Source organism: Gopherus evgoodei, chromosome 15, assembly GCF_007399415.2.
Source record: "Gopherus evgoodei ecotype Sinaloan lineage chromosome 15, rGopEvg1_v1.p, whole genome shotgun sequence".
In the NCBI taxonomy this organism is placed as follows: domain Eukaryota; kingdom Metazoa; phylum Chordata; order Testudines; family Testudinidae; genus Gopherus; species Gopherus evgoodei.
This window is the reverse complement of record NC_044336.1, coordinates 21588742-21609236: the sequence shown is the minus strand read 5'-3', so window position 1 is coordinate 21609236 and position 20495 is coordinate 21588742. Positions and strand designations below refer to the sequence as shown.

Genomic DNA, 20495 nt, shown 5'->3' with positions numbered 1-20495 from the left:
ACTGATCAATGCAGTAGTGTTGAATCCTTTTCTTCTTGATTGGAAAAAACAACATGACATTTTGTGAGCTTGTGGATGGCATATCACTTCTTCACCAAAGAAAAATACTCATTCCGCCATCTCCATTTTATTTAATCTATGAAAAAATCAGAGACTGCTAGCTTTTGATGGTGCTTTTTTAGGTGGATGAACGGCACTTATCATGCTCGCCTACTCCATGAGTTTGAGGCTCTTGGAGATGTTTAAATAGGCCACTTGGAAGCAGGGAGACACAGGCCATCCATATTTAAACATGTGTAAATAATAAACACTTGTATATGGCACCACACACGGGCAGGAGCCTCATCATAAAGATCAATAGAAAGGTTCACAACTCTGGAATATCATTCTTTGCCCAAATCCTTTTAAAACGTCTGTCTGTGGACTGATACTGTGGAGGGAGTTGTATAAGCAACAGAAGAGGTAATGCTACTTCCCTGTAGAACGTGAAGACGTTTCTGTCAAGAGACTTTAACAGAAGTCCCACAGAAGTGTCATAAAAACGTAGAGCGTGAGTACTGGATATCAGTGTGGAGTTCCTAGGATTTATTACATTTGCAATTTTTTGTATTAATGGATTAATTCTTTTTTTATTAGGTGTTGTTCAAGTTCAGCAAAAAGTGTTGGGTATCATTCCATCAACTACAGGTGCAAATCAACAAACATTTACTTCATTCCAGCCACGGACAGCAACTGTAACTATTAGGCCAAATACCACAGGGACTCTAGGTACAACATGTACTTCACAAGTAAGATGTTTTTCTGAGCTTTATCAATTATATTGGGTAAATACATTGGAAGTCATGGAAGGTACATGGAGAAGCACAGAAGCGCAGGATCCTACATGCATATGCAGATGCATAGCAAGTCTAATAGACACTTAAGATTTCAAAATAGGATTTTTAATAGGATTATTGAATTATTAAAGTTTTCAAAGGTTGTGCTGTGTTGCTGTGTAAGAGATGCAAGTTTTGATTCAGACTAGAAATAAAATTATACAGTGCCTAGCCTAGTACAGTGGGGTCTTGATACATGGCTGAGGTGCATAGGCACTATGGCAATACAAATAATAATGTGCAAATTTAACACAAAGGGAAATTAACAATTGGAATAATTTACCTAAAGATGTCATGAATTCTCCTTCAGTGTAGTCTTTAAATCAAGACTGGATATGTCTCTCAAAGATATACTGTAGCTCACACAGAAGTTATGAGCATGATGTAGATGCTACTGAGTGAGGTTCTCTGGGCCTGTGTTATGCTGAGGTCAGACTAGATGATCATAATGATCCCTGTTGCCTTGATATCAATCTGATTCCTGGATTCAGTGTTATACTCCCTAGGCTGGCATTCACATTTGCTTGGAGTGGGAGGATAAACCCACGCATAATTTTTTCACCGATCATGGAGCCACTTCCATGTTGTCCTTCTTGGCTTTTGTCTGGTCTCTACAACATAGGACCTAATAGCACATAGTTTTAATGAGGAATTGATGCTTATCAGAGCTAAGAAACTTGTCAGGATTGTAAATAAGACAAGGCTTTTGCTAAAGTCGGCTTTAACAGAATTTTCAAGCGTGCAACATATAAATATATGAGCTACTTGTATCCCTTTATTTCTCATTGTTTGAAAAGAATTCAAGGTTCAGCAGGATATGCCCTTTTTGAAAAGTTTTATGTGTATGTTCTCTTTTTGTTGTTTCTAGATAATGCCAGGAACACCACTCCGCCCAGGTATGACAGTAATACGGACACCACTTCAGCCATCAACATTAGGGAAGGCTATTATTCGAACACCTGTAGTGGTGCAGCAAGGTATTCTTCCATCCAGTAGGTTCATTTTAATTATAAACTTCCAGTGTGTGAAACCATGGTTTGTTTCTCCATAAACATTTTATGTATCATTCACCCTAACTCTGAAATTACTGTATTCAGTATTGGGATCAATCATCAATTTAATCAAGATTACTGAAGAGTCTACTGAAGAGTAATTCTTTCATTCGGGTGGGTACAAAGAACAGGGTTTCCTAGTTGAATAAAAAACTTGGATAAACAGTTTAATGAATAATTAAAATATAAAATGATTAATTTGTAGAAAGGTTTGAATTAATAGTGTTGTGAGAAAACACTGCATGTAATTAGAGGAAAGCTCGATGTTTAAAACTGTCTTGTAAGTAGACTGCAAAATGTTTTACTTCTTGAAATCAGGGTGATATTTTTGTAGGTTAGTCAGAGAAGTGACTAATGATAGATATTCTGTAGCAAGCAGGAATGCTTGCTTAACTTCTCTCATGAATTTGGGGTTTAGAAGTTTTGTGCGCTATAATGAAAAATGTTGGAAGTTTTTTTTAGCATAACACATTTTGCTGTCTTTAACAGGTCAGACTCAGCAGGTGGTGACTCAGATAATTAGAGGTCAGCCTGTGTCAACTGCAGTGTCTAGTGCTAGCACAACAACTTCAAGTCCTGGACAAAAGGTAGCAACAGCTCCAGGAACACCTCCACAGAATATACAACCACAAACCACAACTCCGCAACCCACTCGTCCCCAGCAAGGGCAGGTGAAACTTACGATGGCCCAACTCACGCAGCTAACTCAAGGACAGGTAAACAATTTTTTTTATAGACTCATTCATGAAAATATGCCCAGACTGATATCCTTTGAGCTCATCAGTATGGCAGGTGTGTGTATGTCTGTACGTTTCATACATTGTGTTTCAGTTTTACTTTTTGGGAAACCTATAATGTACATACAAATCAAATTGTAATTAAATTAAGAAAATAGAGATTTATTTTCTCTAAATATCTTTTGTCTGCTTACCTTGTTGGCTTCAGAATGTGGTGCTGATGCCCATCAACTGTCTTTGGGTGGGTGTTGAAGGACATGATAGCTGTCATTTATACTTGCTTTGGTACTGGGAAACGACAGAGTTACATCATTTGGAACTGGAAAATAGCACTCTTCATTGTTTATGCCTAGACCATGAGAGTCTGGTTAGTGCATGTAAATTTAGATTCGTGCTGAGTTTGGCTGTAAATTGTAAATCCTTTAGATTGTTAACCCTTCAAGGGGCCTTCTTTTCTGTGTTTATACGGCACCAATCCCAATTTGGACCTTTGGGAACTACGATAATATAAATACTTAATAATAATGTTAAGAATGGATAAAAGGTTTAATTGTCAAAATATGCTCATGCCTTTCTGTCATTTTTGACATGTAGAACATCATGCAGGAATTCTTTTCTAGGGCAGACTGAAAAGGTTATTGATTATTGAAGATGTGGAGAAGGGCAGTTATCAGTTGAAGGCAAGAGCTGCCACTGGTGGTACTGATTCAAAGAGACATGTATGACACAGGGAATCACCTTGAGGGTTAGAACTATCCTTCTGATCTGTCTGCAAAACTGGGATGGTTCTGCCTGTATTAAAGATCTCCAAAAATATGGTATCCAAAGAGACAATTGAAGCAGTAGCATTCTACCAGCATGCTGACAACCTGGATGAACAGTCAACACTTACAGCTGGGCAATGTCTGATATGCAGTTAGGAAAATGTTTTATTGAATAATGTTGTAAACAGGCAGTTGGGATTCTTGAGGTTGGTCTTTGGGTCAGAAGCTGGTTAATAGGATACCCAGAATTAAGCATCATAGATAACGATATGTATCCTAGTGATTCAGGATTTAAATTCCCAGAATTCATAATCCTGGGTCTCCTGGATTACTGCATAGTCCACCTAAGAGTTATATCACTGGGACATCAATACTAACATGAATTTCTCCCCTCCCCCACACCTTTTTTTTTCTTTTCTTTTTTTTAGGGTGGCAGTCAGGGGTTGACTGTGGTAATTCAGGGACAGGGTCAAACTACTGGCCAGTTACAGTTGATACCTCAGGGTGTGACTGTAATACCAGGTCCAGGACAACAGCTAATGCAAGCGGCCATGCCGAATGGTACAATTCAAAGATTCCTTTTCACTCCATTATCATCATCCGCTACAACAGCTAGCACGACTACTACGACAGTTTCCACTTCGACATCAGGTAGGGTTTTCTGTATTCAAGAGAAAAAGATGATTGGAGTTAGGTTGTTTTAATTTTTTTATATAGTTAGAGTTAGTCTCTTTCATTAAAGTATCTTAGCTAAAACAACAGTGGGTAGGCTTTGAAATCTTCAGCTGAAGCTCTGTGTAAAGTATTGTAGTTCTTTTTAAACCAAAGGGGAAATAGTCCTTCCTCAACTTTAGAAAACCTAGGGCCTCGTCTACACTGCACAGTTTTGTTGGCAAAAGGCAGCTTTTGCCGACAAAACAATGGAGGTGTACAATGCTACTTTTGTCGGCAAAACAAAACCACCTTGAGAAGAGGCATAAAGCTTTTTTCAACGAAGTTAAGCAACAAAGTGTCAGTGTAGATGCTGCCATTCATTATGTCGCCATAACTGGCCTTCCACAAAGCCCTCCATGACTGTTCTGATCAATGTTTTGAACTCGGCTGCCATGCATTCGAGCTACACAGGCATGTACCCCTCTCCTTTCAAAGCTCCGGGAAGTTCTGACAGCTACGCATACCACTCTGCTCAGGCAGCAAACAGCAAATCATTAATGTCCTGGGGACTAGGAACACAGCGGCAGGCATGTGGGTGCAGGGGAGTGAGACTGCTGTGCTATGCAGAGCCAGGGAGGGAGGGAGGCGGGGGCCGATGTCAGGGGTCTGCCCCTACCTTAGGACTGGTTGTTTCCAGGCGCTGTCTGAACTTGGAGACAGCATGCCAACACACTCACTCTCCCTCAACACACACACCTTCTCCGTCCCCATTTTCTCTCACTCCCCTCACACACACATACTTCAGTTGAAAAGTGACTAGCAATCACCAATGGAATGATGGGATTTAGGAACCTGCATCTTGTGACATTGTACCTGCCCCATGAGGCATTGCAAACCCTTCCCAAAGCACGGGAAACTGCGGCCAGTTGCAAAGTGGGATAGCTACCCATAGCGCACTGCTCTCGGTTGATGCAAGAGCTGCTAGTATGGATGCACTCTGCCGACACAAGGAGCATAGTGTGGACATTCAACAGTGGTTTAATTAAAGCAATTTAATTAAAGCGGCATAACTTTTGTCGACAAAACTCTGCAGTGTAGACATGGCCTAACTGTGCAGATTATGGAGCTTGTAGGCACGTTGCTTGGAATGAGTGGAATACTCTGTTTTTATCCTTCACAGCTACGGGAGAACAGAAACAAGCCTCAGAAACACAGACACAACCAGTGCTGCCACCAATTCAGCCCCACACTCACAGTCAATTGCAAGCTCAGCCACACGTGCAAACCCCAAGTATTCAGCCTCAGCCCCCAGCCCAGCCACAGACTACTCAGCCCTCACTTCAGCCTGAAGATCAGACACAGCCTGAATCTCAGTCTCCAACATCAGCTCAGTCTCCAGTCAAATCTGAAGCACAAACTGTCATGGCACAATCAACTAAAACTCCAGTCACAGTTCAGTCTCCACCACAGACCCAGGTTCAAGGGCTGCCTCAAAATCAAATCCAAAATCAACCACAGACTGTCATCCATCCACAAGCTCAGTCCCAAGTCCAGGCTCTGCAGCAAGCCCAGGTGCAGACCACAACCCAGCAACAGATACAAATGCAACCCCAAGCTTCTATACAAATACAAGCTCAACTGCAGCAGCAGTCGCAACCCCAGATTCAGACTTCCCTTCAGACTCTTCCAGCTGCACAAAATTTAAATCAAGTTACTGTACAATCTCCACCTCGCCCTCAGCTGCAGATCCAGCAGCCTACAACAAAAGTTATTACTGTACCTCAGCTTCAGCAGCAAGTCCAAGTTCTCTCCCAACTTCAGTCTCATGTTGTAGCTCAGATACAGGCCCAGCAGGGTGGTGTGGCCCAGCAGATTAAGCTTCAGTTACCTATTCAGATTCAACAAGCCAGCCCAGTGCAGGCTCACCAGATTCAGAATGTGGTAACAGTTCAAGCAGCTAGTGTTCAAGAGCAGCTGCAAAGGGTTCAGCAGCTCAGGGAGCAACAGCAAAAGAAAAAGCAGCAACAGATAGAAATTAAACGTGAACACACTCTTCAGGCTTCTAATCAAAGTGACATTATCCAAAAACAGGTAAAGTTATCAGAAGTAAATACAAACCATGCTGAACACATGTTTCTGTTAATCATATTGATACATTAGATAGCCTGTGAATTGAGCCTCTGGGATTTTCGTTTCTAAATCAGATTGCAAAATTGTTTTTGCCAATTTAATAGCACCTCTAAGTTAATTCAGCACCTTAAGAGACTACTGTGCTGTACTTGCTATTTGGCACTTTGAATTAATTTATTGTATCGCTGGTTATTGGGAGAAATGTATCTTCAATGTTAGTCCAGAAAAAGTGAGGACTGGTGATTTGCAACACTTCTGTGCTTTCATTGGCTGTTATAGAAAGGACACTATAAGAGCTGTGTTAAGTATAATGCTGTTAACTACAGAGGGGTAGAGTGTGGGGAGAAAAAATGAGCAGAAACTCTAAATATAGTGCAGCAATAGGAATTTGAGAGAGTGCAACTGACTACAAAAGTGAAACTGACTTTACTTATTTTTTCTCCAGAAATAATGAAAATTTAAGTTGAATCTCTAAATTCCTTAGTCATAATTTAAGTATAAAAAGTTACCTTCAAAATAGTGTAAGTAAATAAGACTTATTTGTTCAAATGTGACTTAAGTTAGCAAGTGTCCGCATTTCCCCAAGTACTATTATCAGACGCTACCTGAAGTTTTCAAATGTTGTTTGGACTTTGTGTTCAAGGTGGTGATGAAACACAATGCTGTAATAGAACACTTGAAACAGAAAAAGACACTGACCCCGGCTGAACGAGAAGAAAATCAGAGGTAGGAACACATGATGATGTATCAATAGACGTGGAGCAAATGTATTCAGTGTTGTCTATTGTACAAAATAAGGGTTTTTTACATGGAGTTGTAAGGCACAGTGTGCGAGTGTGATTTCTAACCAGTCTGTGTAGACAGTGCTGGTGCTCATTGAAAGTTCCCTAGTTTGCTTTAACATAGTGCTATTTTAAACATTAGTATGCTTTAGAAATCATGCCCTCGTAGTGTGCCTTTCCCCATTGTGTAGTCAGGCCTTCTGCCTCAGGCTTGGAAAAGCTTAGTTGTGTGAAGTTCTAAAACTGACTTCAAGTAATATATAAATAATGGTGACAATCCATGACTTAAAAGTAACATTTCTAATTATGAGCAGTTTGATTCTCCTGCAATCAAAATAAATGTTGACTATCTTCACTTGTTACCCAGAATATGGACTGTGATATGATGCATGTGGTTAGTGCTAGCCACAGTTTTTTAATTCAGGCAGATAAATAACTTGGAGAGAGCTCTCAAAAGGAAATGGAAAGATTGCTCCATTATCACTAAGCCTGTTTCTCCTTTCTGTTTGAGCACTCCATGTTATGGTTTCTTAATTTCTTTCCCTTTATTGGCAGGAGCTTGTCCTTTGTTTAACTATTTTACCTCCCAGCCAGCAGACAAAAGTAGTTGGCTTTAGATATTCTTCCATTGCTATTTTGACAATTTTGTTATTCACTTGATTTATCAAATAATCCTGTGATCAGGAAAAGGAATTCCTGTTTTATAAGGTTTTGATCCCCAGATCAGATACAAGAACAATACTATGCAACTTAGTGTCCACTCAGTGTGAGAAACGAATAGTGAATACACAGTGGCTAGTTCACAAATCAAAAGTTAAAAATTTGTTGGCACAGACTGCTCTCTTAACAATTACGAATGACCAAATATGTTACTTTTAAAAAAACAAAACATTTTTGTTAATGGTATTTGACCAGCTCTGTTCGTGGCACTGTCATCTTTCCTCCTCAGTGAGTCTTTTCTTCCCAAAGAGTATAATCTTTAACAGTGAAACCCTGACTAGACCAGGTAGATGTGGGACAGTGGAGAAGAACAGAATGGTTGATGTCATATGGCCCTACCAAACAATCAGTGTACTCCTACAGCTCTCAATAAAATACCAGCGTCAAAGAGTCCTGTGGCACCTTATAAACTAATAGATGTATTGGAGCATAAGCTTTTGTGGGTGAATACCTGCTTCCGACGAAGCAGCTTGCATGTACAAGTCTGCATGCTCAACAGCAGCTACTTGTCCCAAGCTTTTCTTCTGTACTCCTGCTGCTCTCAGCTTAGCTTGCAGGTGTAAGTGTTGCCTGTTTATTTGAATACCCTCATGCCAAGCAACATTTTGTCTTCTGGTGAATTGTGGAAGGGTGGGGGGAGGAACAGAAACTTCAACAGGAATGAAAAGTCCAAAGCAAAAATACAACTACACAAAAAAATTCAAACAAAATGGTCAGGAAAAGACAGTTGCACTGGGGCATAGAGGGGACATATTGTATGGGGGTGATGGAGCAGTTTGGGAACTACTATCTATAGTGATCTTTACTAATAGAGAAAATGATCTTCTTGGACTTTCTTTTGCTGACACACCAAAGTTTAGTACTAGTCAGAGCTGTCAGAAGAAGGACAATTCTGTTTTGAAGCAAGTTTCCCAGGCTTTGAATTTTTTTTCTGCCTTTGAATGGAAACAAAACTTCAAATGTTTTTGCAAAAATGGAATTGTATCGAAATATCTGTTCTTTGGATCAAAACATGAGCTTTATTGTTCTGGGAATTTGTGGGTCTGCGGTTTACTGGTCACTTCTGACACACAAGAGACATTCACTGTGTTCTTAATCAGGCAGAACAGGAACTTAAATCTGGGTCTCTCACATCCCAGACCAGTGCTCTAACCATCAGGTTATATAGCATGAGTCTTTGTTGAAAGGGATAGGTCTCCACAAACTGTCAGTCAAGCAAGTGCTGCTCTTGTGGCTAAATCCATGATTTTACCCTCAGAATTAATAATACAGCTTGTGATTTGTGTAGGCTGTAAAGAGAAAATAACTTGGCACAATGTGCCTCTCTGTATTCCTTCCCTAGAATGATAGTGTGTAATCAGGTGATGAAGTATATTTTGGATAAGATAGATAAAGAAGAAAAACAGGCAGCTAAGAAACGGAAGCGAGAAGAGAGTGTGGAACAGAAGCGTAGTAAACAGAATGCTACCAAGCTCTCAGCTCTGCTTTTCAAACATAAAGAACAACTTAAAGCTGAAATACTGAAAAAAAGAGCACTTCTGGACAAAGATCTACAAATCGAAGTGCAGGTAAGAGCAGTTCTTCTCAATGAGCCAGGTGGGTTTTCTTAAGTTGGAGGAAAATATTGTTTTGTTTATCAGCTTGTCCTTTGAGTCCTTAAGGAAGCATGCAGTGTGAAATTCTTCTGTTGCATGCCTGTAGCCCTGCTGAATCCCCAGATTACTTTATTTGCTGCATCTAGCATTTAATCTGTGCAGAGGTCTTTTGTGGTTTCTTAAAACAATTTCTGCCCTATTAAAGTTAAAGGTCCAAATCCTGCAGTCTTGCCTCTCACTGAAAAAGCTAAACCAAGAAGGTCAGAAATCCCCCTTCCCTAGTTTTTGCTCCTTCCTCTGCCTTCAGAGGAAATATGACCCATTTGATTCCACTCCTGTTGAGATTTTAACACTGGTGGGAATACCCTTCTAGAAGTGGGGATGGAGCTGCATTAGACATGTTTTTGTGAAGGACCCCACAAAGCCTTGAGCTGGCCCTATCCTTTATTTCTGTGGCACTTTCTCATTGTAAGGGCTTCAGATTTCCAAGAAACAAACAGCAAATTGCAGCACAAATGTACCAGAGCACTTAAGGCAAAGGCCTCACAGTTTATGGAACCTACTGGACCAACGGCAAGGTAGGAATGCTGAGTAAAGATTGTGTGGAAAACTAAAGTGATGTAAAGACATAGCAACAGGGAGCTCCTTCACCAATCATGGTCGAGAAGGAGCTGGAATGTCCAGAGGACAGCACTTAAACCACTGCTCTTAGATCAGAATTCTCTGACTGTGGAAGCTACCCCACTCTCCCATAAAGGAGTGAAAACCAGGAGTGAGAATTCTGGTGGATGGTATCAGTGGGGTGAAATATTGTTTCTGTATGCTTCCCACACACAAGATTTTGTATCCTGGCAATTACACCTCTGGATGGGGGAGCTGCCTTCTGTGTCATCTGACATTATAGTTCATTTGCCAGAGAGTCTGCTGTTGAATATCCCTAATCACCCTTTACATGCCCAAGGAATGATAAATAGGGACTAGAAAATGAACAGGTTTCCCACATGACAATGCAGAGTTACCAGTGTGGGACTTCATTAATATATTAAAGGTTCTGTGGATGTTGTTTCAATTCTGAATGTCACAGATCCTATAAGAATCATACTAATTTTTACTTCTTATTGTTACAAGTATAAAGATCTAGGTGATTGTTAACAGTAAAGACTGAATCTATCCTTAATTCAGCTTTTTATGCCTGATCACCATATTTTTTAGCAAGCATGTGTCCTCCATGTTCTTGACACATCCCTGAAATTCCTCCTCTTTTTTGCCTTAAGATTAGACAGAGTCACCTCCTCGACACTTATTGGACTTAAAACGTCTAATCTTAAAGCAGCCCAGGGGCTGATTTAAATTAATCTTGGAATTTGTACCTGAATGAGTAAATTATTTAAATGACTTGTCTTTTTTAAATGGAGCAAGATTTGAGTCTGGATTCTGATCCTATTCTAGAATTACCTCAACAGGTGTCTTTTTTGCCTTTTTTTTTAAACGTGCTTCAGGAAGAGCTAAAGAAAGACTTGACTAAAATTAAGAAAGAAAAAGAAAAAGCACAGGCAGCAGCTGCCGCCGCAGCAGCAACTCCACCTCCACCTCCTCCTCCACCACCACCACCGCCACCATCACAGCATGCCACCAGCGTCACATCTGCCACCACAGTCCCAGCACCAGTATCTTCCCAGAAGAGAAAACGAGAGGAGGAGAAAGATTCTTCAGCTTCCAAGTCCAAGAAAAAGAAAATGATTTCTACTACCTCAAAGGAAACCAAGAAGGACACAAAGCTTTATTGCATCTGTAAAACACCTTATGATGAATCAAAGTGAGTGGGGAATGCAGCGTGCTTGTCCTGTGCATTGTTTGGTTCAGCTTTAGCATTTAGCTATTAGTCTGAGATAGTGATTAGAAATGGGGGTAGACAATCAGGCGGTCTTGCAAGGAGCATGCACTATGAAAGAATAAGCAGTGTCTGGATTACACTAGCAATTACAAATCTAGTACTTCTTCTGAGATAATGTTTTTACCTGTTTGCATGTTTCCATTGTATGATCTTTCTGTCTCACGTGCACATACTCTTTTTCGCTCTGTTCTTTGTTTTGCCTTTTTGCCTCTGCTTTGGGAACAAATGATTATATACTTGTGTTCCTACTTGTTGGTGTTCTCTAGTGATAGGTTAGGTACCGTCTCCCTATAAATAAGATTTTTTCTGTAACTCAGTAGTTAATGAGATACTAACCTATTAGGCTGCAGTTCATTTTGGAAAATGTTTCAAGTGGTTTCCAATAGATGTATTTTCTTTTTTCATTTCTTAATATATTACGTACCCACCCCACGCCGGACTCTTACTGAGTTGCATTAAGAAATGCAAACCAAGCAAAAAAAAACCCATACTTTTCTACCAGACTCTAGTACGTTTTGGAAGTTTTAAGCATTTGACAAAATGAAGATGGCAGTTTCTAAACCATTTATTAGGAACTAACTCTGAAGAGAAAAAGAAGATTGTTTCCTGCTGAAAGGGAAATTGTTTTATAGAAGGAATTGTTTATAGAGAAATTAATAAATGGTGGACTGGATGACTGAGTGGACTGGATCACCTCTAGTTTGATGGCTCTAATTCCGCTCAGCTCAGTAATGGTCAAAAGTTGTTACCGTATGATAGCTATGCGGTGGCATCTGAGAAATCAGTTAATGTTAGTGTCCCAAGTTGTCCACTTGACAAAAATCACTCACTCCAAAAGCACTAATTAGCATCTTTGTTTGGGGTTTTAGTAGAAATGCCAAGAATTGAAATGAGCCATGGAGACTGAACTAGCCTGTCCCGCCAGTATTGGTTCCCCCAAGTCACAGCTAAAGGGGGTTCATTTGTCTCTTGGCTATTTTTATAACTCCAGTCACTAAGCTTCCCAACTCTGACATGATGGTATAGACTGCTCCTGGTGCTGCACTCATTCTGTGAATGGCAGCCTGGAGTGGAAGTACTCTAATCTGCCACTTCTTGTAAGTGCTAAATACCACTTTAAATGGGGATTGGTGGGGTGGGGAAGAATAAGTGCTATATTAGGATTTTTGTCTTTCAGTAAAACTTAGTAGGATGCCCTGTCCTGATTTTGTTGTAACATATTGAGCACAGGCCAGTCATGCTGGTTCAGTCTCTTATAAGCAGTGGAAGCTTTATCACAAAAATCAAGTAAATTAAACAAATACATGGATTTGATCTGATGCCTGTTCAAGTCAATAATCTTTCCATTGATTTCAGTGGGCATTGGATTGGCCCATAGATAATACATGATGACAGCACATTCTAGCATACTGAACAGAGACGACCTTTATTTAAGCAGGAAATAAGATTTCCCCAAAACGGAATGTTAATGCATTAACAGTGATCCAGTTCAACTTCTCTGCTCATAAATTCTGAATCTCACCGTTTTTAAATATACGGTGGCTATGCTGTTGAGTTCAATTATTTCACCACTTGATTGTGAAGTTAGTTACTTTTGAAAACATCTTGTGTAATTTAGTGTTTTTTAATAAATGTCTATGGTTATGAGATACTTTCTTTTTGTGCTGGTGCCTCATTTGCAGTTCATGCAGGATAGAAGTGTAGCTTCCAGTTGTGTAGCCTGAACTGCTCCTAAGAGGCAACCTGTGAGATGAGGTACCCTATAAATTTGTTATAATGCACTGGATTCACTAAGATCATTCTTTGCTTGAGTCATTTATATTCTTTTACTGTAGGTCTTTCATGTTTATTTTTTCATTAATGACATTGAAGCATGTTAGGGATTCGCTCCTACTGTATTCCAGATACAGGTTATGGGTTAGTCAAGGTATCTGTCTAAGATTTAACCGATAGGTAGGAAATATAAAAAATAAAACAACTTTTGAGGCAAAGGATCCAAGTTCTGGACCTGAATTTGCTTTCAGGCCAGCAGGAGCTGGCAGCACTCTGGAGATGGTACTGTCTGCCCTTACAGTATTGGGGGAAGGAAGCAGAAAAAATATCTTGTGCTAGATTGAATTGGTGTTGACTTACTGTAGAGAGAACTTCATCTAGCCGTTCTTTGCAGAAAGATGATTTCATTAGATTGTTGAGACTTGACTGATAGGAAATAAGAAGCAATGGAAAAAATAGGTTGAATGTGGCAGATATTGGGCCGTTAAGAGAATTTTGGAGGCACCCAGAGGAGGGGAAGCATTCCTCAAATTTAGCAAAAATGGTCTAGGTGAGATGTGATTTGATGTGAAGTCTGGGTGCACATTCCAAGACTTCTAGTGCAAAAGTTTGCTAGAAATTAGAGATGTTTATTTGTTTGGTCTGATATATATTGCTAGCTATCCTAGTGTAGCCAGTTCCTCTTCGTCATGCCTGCCCAGGGTTGGTTCTGTAGGTTAGCAGAAACTGGCATCATAACAGGTGATAAATAGTAAGATTTTCACTAAATTTTTGGGGAATTAGTCCTGCTTTGAGTGGGGGTTTGGGCTAGATGACCTCTTGAGGTCCCTTCCAACCTTGATATTCTATGATTAAACTCTAGGAAGCCTGAAAATCTAGAGTCAGCTAGCTTTTGCTCAGTCAGAGAGAGAGAGAGAGAGAGAGAGAGGGAGACTGGGTGCCTGAATTCTTGTCCCCATAGTTGATTCTGCTAGTCATAGGTATGTTTGGGGCATCCATATCCAAAATACTATCAAACATCCTTGAATAATAATTTACAAGTTTATCACACCATTCTGTGCAAGGTCCATTATTCGCATGATTCTGTATGGAGTTAAATTGTTTTTGTACCTTACCCAATTCTCCTTCACTTTGTATCATACCATATTGGGTTCTGTCCCATAGTGTTGTTTGAGAATAGACATATATTCTCCAAAGAATGGTCTGTGTTCGTTTGTTGTAATTCTGATTAGTTGAATTACTCTATTTTCAGGATCCCACGTAGAAATTTTAAAATTACAGCACACATTCTTACACAGTTTTCCTTCACGTCATGTTATACCAATATGTATTCTACACATGGCTGGTATGCATGTTCCTTTGTAGTGTACTTGTAACTTCTAGTTGGTGTTTGTGCTTTGCTTTGTTTTTTAAATTAACTGAGACCTACATTTTCAAATCTCGAGAAATTGCCTTGATACTTAACTGGCTTCTGAAGTACGGTTTTGAAAATGTAAATCTTTTTCTTTGGCCGTGTCTTTTTGTGCCTTTTACAGTTTTTCACATATGCATTCATGTTGGAGATACACATTTTCAGTCCAGTTTTTTCAAAATCTTGTAGATATTGGTTGACCCACATTTACTAAACTGTCTATATCAAGATTGACCCAAGTGACCTTATTTACAGTGTAGCTGCAGTGTCAGATGTAGGCCTTGCAAGGATAGAATGGTAGAGGACAGGGAGACTGAGTCAGAAAATTGCAGAAAGCAGGCTAGCAAGACAGTGCATCAGAACCAGAAATGCAGGGAAAAGTGCCATGCCATTTGAAATGACAATTACATTGTCATTTTCATTGTGAACACTTTTAGGTTCTATATTGGCTGTGATCTTTGTACTAACTGGTATCATGGAGAATGTGTTGGCATCACAGAAAAGGAGGCTAAGAAAATGGATGTGTACATCTGTAATGATTGTAAACGGGCACAAGAGGGCAGCAGTGAGGAATTGTACTGTATCTGCAGAACACCTTATGATGAGTCACAGTGAGTTCTGATAAGAACCTCTTATTTAATATTTAGGTAGCAAACTGCTCTGACTTTGGTTACTTGTTCCTTAAAAAGAGAAAAAATATATTCTGCATATATTGTATCCTCTGGTATTACAATTTCCTTTTCAATATTTCTCTCTCTCTCTTTCTCTCTCTCTCTCTCTCTCTCCCAAATGTTGTTTTCAAGTGAGTATTTTGAATATATAGGAAAAGTAAAGTTCTTAAGGTGGCCTCAATGTTTTAAATAAGACCAAGAATTTTAAATTGGGATTAATTTTAACAAGGAAGAACTAGAAAGAGTAAAACAAAATTGAATATTAGTTGGGACTTTTTGTGCTTGAAATTAGTCTCTTGTTCAATTTAGATTAGAAAAATTACTTGGAGTATGGGGTACTTGGGTGGTATCTTTACATTTGTAAGGCTTTTTGTCACCAGAATACCCCTTCTATATTCAACCGCAAGACTCTGGCTTCCATTTGAAGAGGGTGAAATTGGAGCCATAGAATGTAGTCCTGTTTTACATGTGTAAAATGTTCCTTGAATCACTGGTCGAGTGAGACTTCTGGCATTACACTGTTACTTTCAGCTTTAAAACTGATGATGAACTTTTGAAACCTTGTTTCTTTGAAATTAATTCTTCAGTTTTAGGTCCTACTGATAATTATGAAGTAAAATTGTCAGGTAACTTAGTTATTGTTTATAAATATTAAATTAGCGTGCATGGTTTAATTAGGATATGTAAAACTGAAATGTCACATGTTTAAATATACAATTGTTTTATATCATGCAGAACAACTACTGAGGTACAAATTATTAAAACTGAGTTTTTTAAAAATCTTTTGCTTTAAATGTAAAGGATAATGTTACTGATATTTTTCTTTCAAATCTTGCAGATTTTACATTGGCTGTGACCGATGTCAGAACTGGTATCACGGGCGCTGTGTTGGTATTTTGCAGAGTGAGGCAGATCTCATTGATGAGTATGTCTGTCCACAGTGTCAGTCTACAGAAGATGCCATGACAGTACTCAGTCCACTGACTGATAAAGATTATGAGGGATTACGAAGAGTACTACGTTCCTTACAGGTGAGGATAAACCATACTGAGAGTGGAAAATACACGTGTAGAGGTTAATCCAAGACGTCTTTCCTTGGGACTAACCTTGGATCTCCACTTGTCTAATTGTTAGACATCGTGATTTTGTTAAGAGATGTAATAAGCTTCCTTTTCTGTGAGGGATGACAATGTGTTGGCCACAGCCTTCTCAAGCAGCATTGTGACATTAAGTAACATTGTTGGTAGCCTGGAAGAAAATCACTGCTTCCAGGTTCTGAGGTATTTTGTTTTTTTAATGAATGAGGATACCTCTATTGAGCATGAAGGAAACAGATTTCATCAGAACATAAAGGGCAGAGCAGTTGCGTTTTGGGTAGGAAATGGAAGTTTTCAGCATAAAATAAGTTGTGTTCTCTGGCTAGCTTGTATGATTTCCAATCTGAAATTATATACACTTCAGCTGAAGTGCAAGGCTGACTTTTTAAAGATTAAAAAAATTATTAACATTTTCTTTAACACGAGATCACCTCCAGCAGATTGATTTCAGCATGCAAATGACTATATTTCTAAGAAAAATTAAAAGCATCTGGCCCAGTTATAACATTTTTGCTAGTGAAAAATATCATCCCTAATGGTTGAAAAGGGACATTTAAATTGCCATCAGCTAGAAATAATCCCACGTGTTAATAGAAGAGCAGGCTAGCACAATATGAAATGTGCAGCAAAATATTTGTTTGATTTTGAGCAGTTTTAATTGACATTTTTGATGACAAGTTAATTTTAGATTTAATGAAAGTGAAAAACAATAAATGGCTGAACTCTGTGAGGTGTGCAGCCCCTTCAGTCCCCACTGACTTGAAAGGAAGCTTCTTTGGGAATACTGGCTGAAGTTGGCTGTTTGCAGTCTCAATTCCAGTATGCCCCTCCTCATGAGGACAAACTGCTCATCATGCCAGATTACACTTTTTAGGATATGGACAATCATCTGTTGGGATTAGAGCAAGATCAGCAAATAACACTAGTTGTTGCCAAAATTAGAATCAGATGCAAATCTCTAGCAATCTATAATTAATTAAACAGCTATCAAGCCCTGGTTAATTTAAATGTATTTGTAATGTTTTCTTCTGAAACTGATTATGCCTTATTTTCCTGATAGGCTCACAAGATGGCATGGCCATTCCTAGAACCAGTAGATCCCAATGATGCACCAGATTATTATGGTGTTATCAAAGAGCCTATGGGTAAGTGTATTGCCAATTAATAGTATGAGTAGTGCTAATTGATAGTTAATATAGATTTAAAGTTTACATATATTGAATGGCTTCATCTGAGGATCTTTGGTGCTTTATCAATATATCCTCGTTAGGGAGGTAGGTAGAACGAAACAGAGATGATGACTTGCTTATGAGCACATAAGTTTGTGACAGAGCTAAAATAGAAACCTGTATACTGACTCCCAGTCCTGCTCCTTAACCATAAGTCCATCCTTCGTAACATACAAAATAAAGTCCCAATTTTTTTAAAGTACAAATTTATTTCCTTCTGATCTTTCTGTACTTCTGTAGTCACTTTCCAACAGAGTGAGTTGTACCACCGTACCTTCTCCTTTCTTCTCTCCCCTTACTTAGGATCTCCCAGTGAGAGAAGTAGAAGTATGTGCTCATGTGATTGTTAAAGAAAAAGATTATTTTAGTAAATTGTTTATATAGTTGCATAGTGACTTATGTAATATAGGATGGAAAGATATAAACGCTATCTTTATTTTCTTTGCTATTGTACGAGAAATTTTTTATTAGACTGAAACTCTATTGAAAAGGAAGAAAATCCTTTTGGGGCAGATACTGTAGCTGTATAATAATCTGCAGCTATACTATGTTGTGCTGTGATCTTACTAAATCTCAAGGACAAAGCAGTGGTGGGCTGCCTCAGGACATGGATGTAAGATCTCTAAAGAAAACCCAGCTGCTGCAAGAAATGGTTACAAATGTTTGTAATCTTCTTCCTTCAAAGTCAGTATTGTCTTAGCGGTCAGTGTGCTTGCGGCTGGAGTTTGACTTCTGGATGTCACACGAAACTTGACCGCTTCATGCTTTTCACAAAAATAAGGACGCTAATTCTGGTGTGTGAGGGAAAAACTGGAATTTGGCCACCTAAATTTCTTCAAGTTTCACAGAGAAGAGCTGGCTGTATGTTTTACAGAACACTAATCTTCTCTTGTGGGCAAAACTGTCTCAAACACCAAGTGAGAACATGGTTGAATTTGCAGTCTATCCGGTTACACTTAGCACATTGTCACTGTAACTGGGAGGAAGACCACCTGTTACGGATGAGTAAACCACATCAAAAGATGTCCATGTTTGCAAATGTTTTGACACTTGGTGGGATTAAAAAACAAGCACTTAGAAGGAATATTTTTAAAGCAGGTGAATCCTTGTTTATTTTCTCAGCCAAGTTCAGAGGGACACTAGTTAATTTAAGTGTAAAGACCAGTTAGTTTATATTTTTTCAATGCTTGTCCCTTTGTTTCTAACTAGGGAGTCGCAGCCTTTGTAACTTGCGCAGGCCAAGCTTACTGCGCACACCAAGAGCTGCTTGCATTCTTTCACCCCCCCCACCTTTCTATGTGTCACTCTCCTATCCCCCTCTGTTTCTAGCATTCCCCGTAACTCTCCCCGAGTTCCCCCCATTGTGGAGTCTGTGTGCCCCCCTTACTCCCATACCGCGGTTTCCATTCTCCCTGCCTCACCACTGGCTCTGTGTGCGTGCCCATTTCCCCTTCCTCCATGGCAGGAATGCTGTGTGCCCCTCCCCCATTCCCCAGATGCCTGGTGCATGTCCCCATTCCTTGCCACCGTTATTATTCTTTCTGTCTCGGAGATAAGTGATTCAGGATGTCAACGTATTAAACTCTCTTGGGAAGATGAGCAGTGATGAATTGCGGTATTGTTATGCTGAAGACCATTAATGGGTGCCATTAACCAGTTGTTGGATAGACAGTTGAGGAGCTGGAATTCGCAGGGACTTCATGTGTCCCTGATTTTCCCCCAAATCAGTACAGTTCTGGCTATGGATGCCTAGGACATGCCCTGAAATTTCAGAATTGATTGGCTGTAGTGTTCAAGTTATCAGTTTGCAGTCTGAAAGCCCTTGAAGTCATTCTGCCCTTTGTGTGGTAATGTGCATCTCAGTGACAATTAATGGATGTCCCTAAAAGAGTTATGAATTTGAATAAGGAGTAATCAGCAGGAGCAGATGAACTCCAAATCAAGTGTATTTATTATGCATTTATTGATGACCGTATTCAAAAATAAGGAAAACAAAAAAAACAACAGAATCAGAATTCTCTAATGGCAGTGTCCTGTCTTCATAAGGAGTAAATAGCAGCTCTGTAATGGAGGGTTCAAAAACTTGAATTCCTGTAACTACAATTTGTAAATTATATATAATGAATTCACGTGACATGGGAGGAAGCACACATTCTAAATGAGACCCCTCACCTGGCATCATGTCACAAGCAACATTGCAGAAAATGTGGCCAACCCAGTTGTGCTTTTGTTACAACATTTGATGATATAAATAAACTTCTGTCTGGGAAACTTTAAAGATGTCTCGTTTTAAATAACAGATATGGGTTGGTTTGTTTGTTTTTCTTTTAAGACCTTGCTACCATGGAAGAAAGAATCCTGAAACGTTACTACAAAAAGGTGACAGAGTTTGTGGCAGATATGACCAAAATTTTTGATAACTGTCGTTACTACAATCCAAGTGACTCCCCTTTTTACCAATGTGCAGAGGTTCTTGAATCATTCTTTGTACAGAAACTAAAAGGATTCAAGGCGAGCAGGTAAGTCAGAGTGTTCCCCATATTGATAAACGTTTGACTATAACCTGAGTTTGTTTTAGAAAATATTCCTACTACCCTAAGTTTATCCTACTGCACTCATATAAAGTCCTGCCTCTTTCCCCACATGCCATTATAGCTAGATTTGGAAGGGAAGAATCTAGAGTCAGTACATTCGAGCTGTTGGTTTTTGTCAAACTTAGGTCCTGAACCTGATCCCCCTTAAGTATTTATATAATTTTTGTTGAAAATATGAATTACATATCAATATGGGCATTATCATAATTATAAAGAAACTGAACACTAAAATAAAGACCTTTTCAGTTACTGTGAAAACCAAATCAAAGGGACCAGCTTCTGTTTTGAATATTATTATTATTAGCTACCTACAGTAACCTGGTGCCAGGTCCTTTCCTAATACTGCAGAAAGGATGCTCCCCCTACTCCAAAGAGCTCACAATCTAAGGACAATTCAAATGTATGCAAAAGTAAACAGTTCCTTACTCTTACCTAGCGAACTTCCATCTTTTCTTTTGTATTATTTAGATAACCTGTTCACTCATTTTTAAGCAACTGTATGTCCCATTGAAATAAT

General features: G+C 39.2%; 1 protein-coding gene across 1 annotated transcript in view; it reads left to right on the top strand.

Moving 5' to 3' along the window:
* BPTF (bromodomain PHD finger transcription factor) overlaps nt 1–20495 on the top strand; it is a 92873-nt gene that overhangs the window by 65052 nt on the left and 7326 nt on the right. Inside the window, 11 exon segments of the mRNA XM_030535061.1 lie at nt 637–788; nt 1744–1852; nt 2417–2643; nt 3857–4079; nt 5263–6173; nt 6856–6938; nt 9057–9282; nt 10809–11125; nt 15897–16089; nt 17216–17300; nt 19717–19903. Of these exon segments, the coding sequence (XP_030390921.1) occupies nt 637–788; nt 1744–1852; nt 2417–2643; nt 3857–4079; nt 5263–6173; nt 6856–6938; nt 9057–9282; nt 10809–11125; nt 15897–16089; nt 17216–17300; nt 19717–19903 (2713 nt within the window).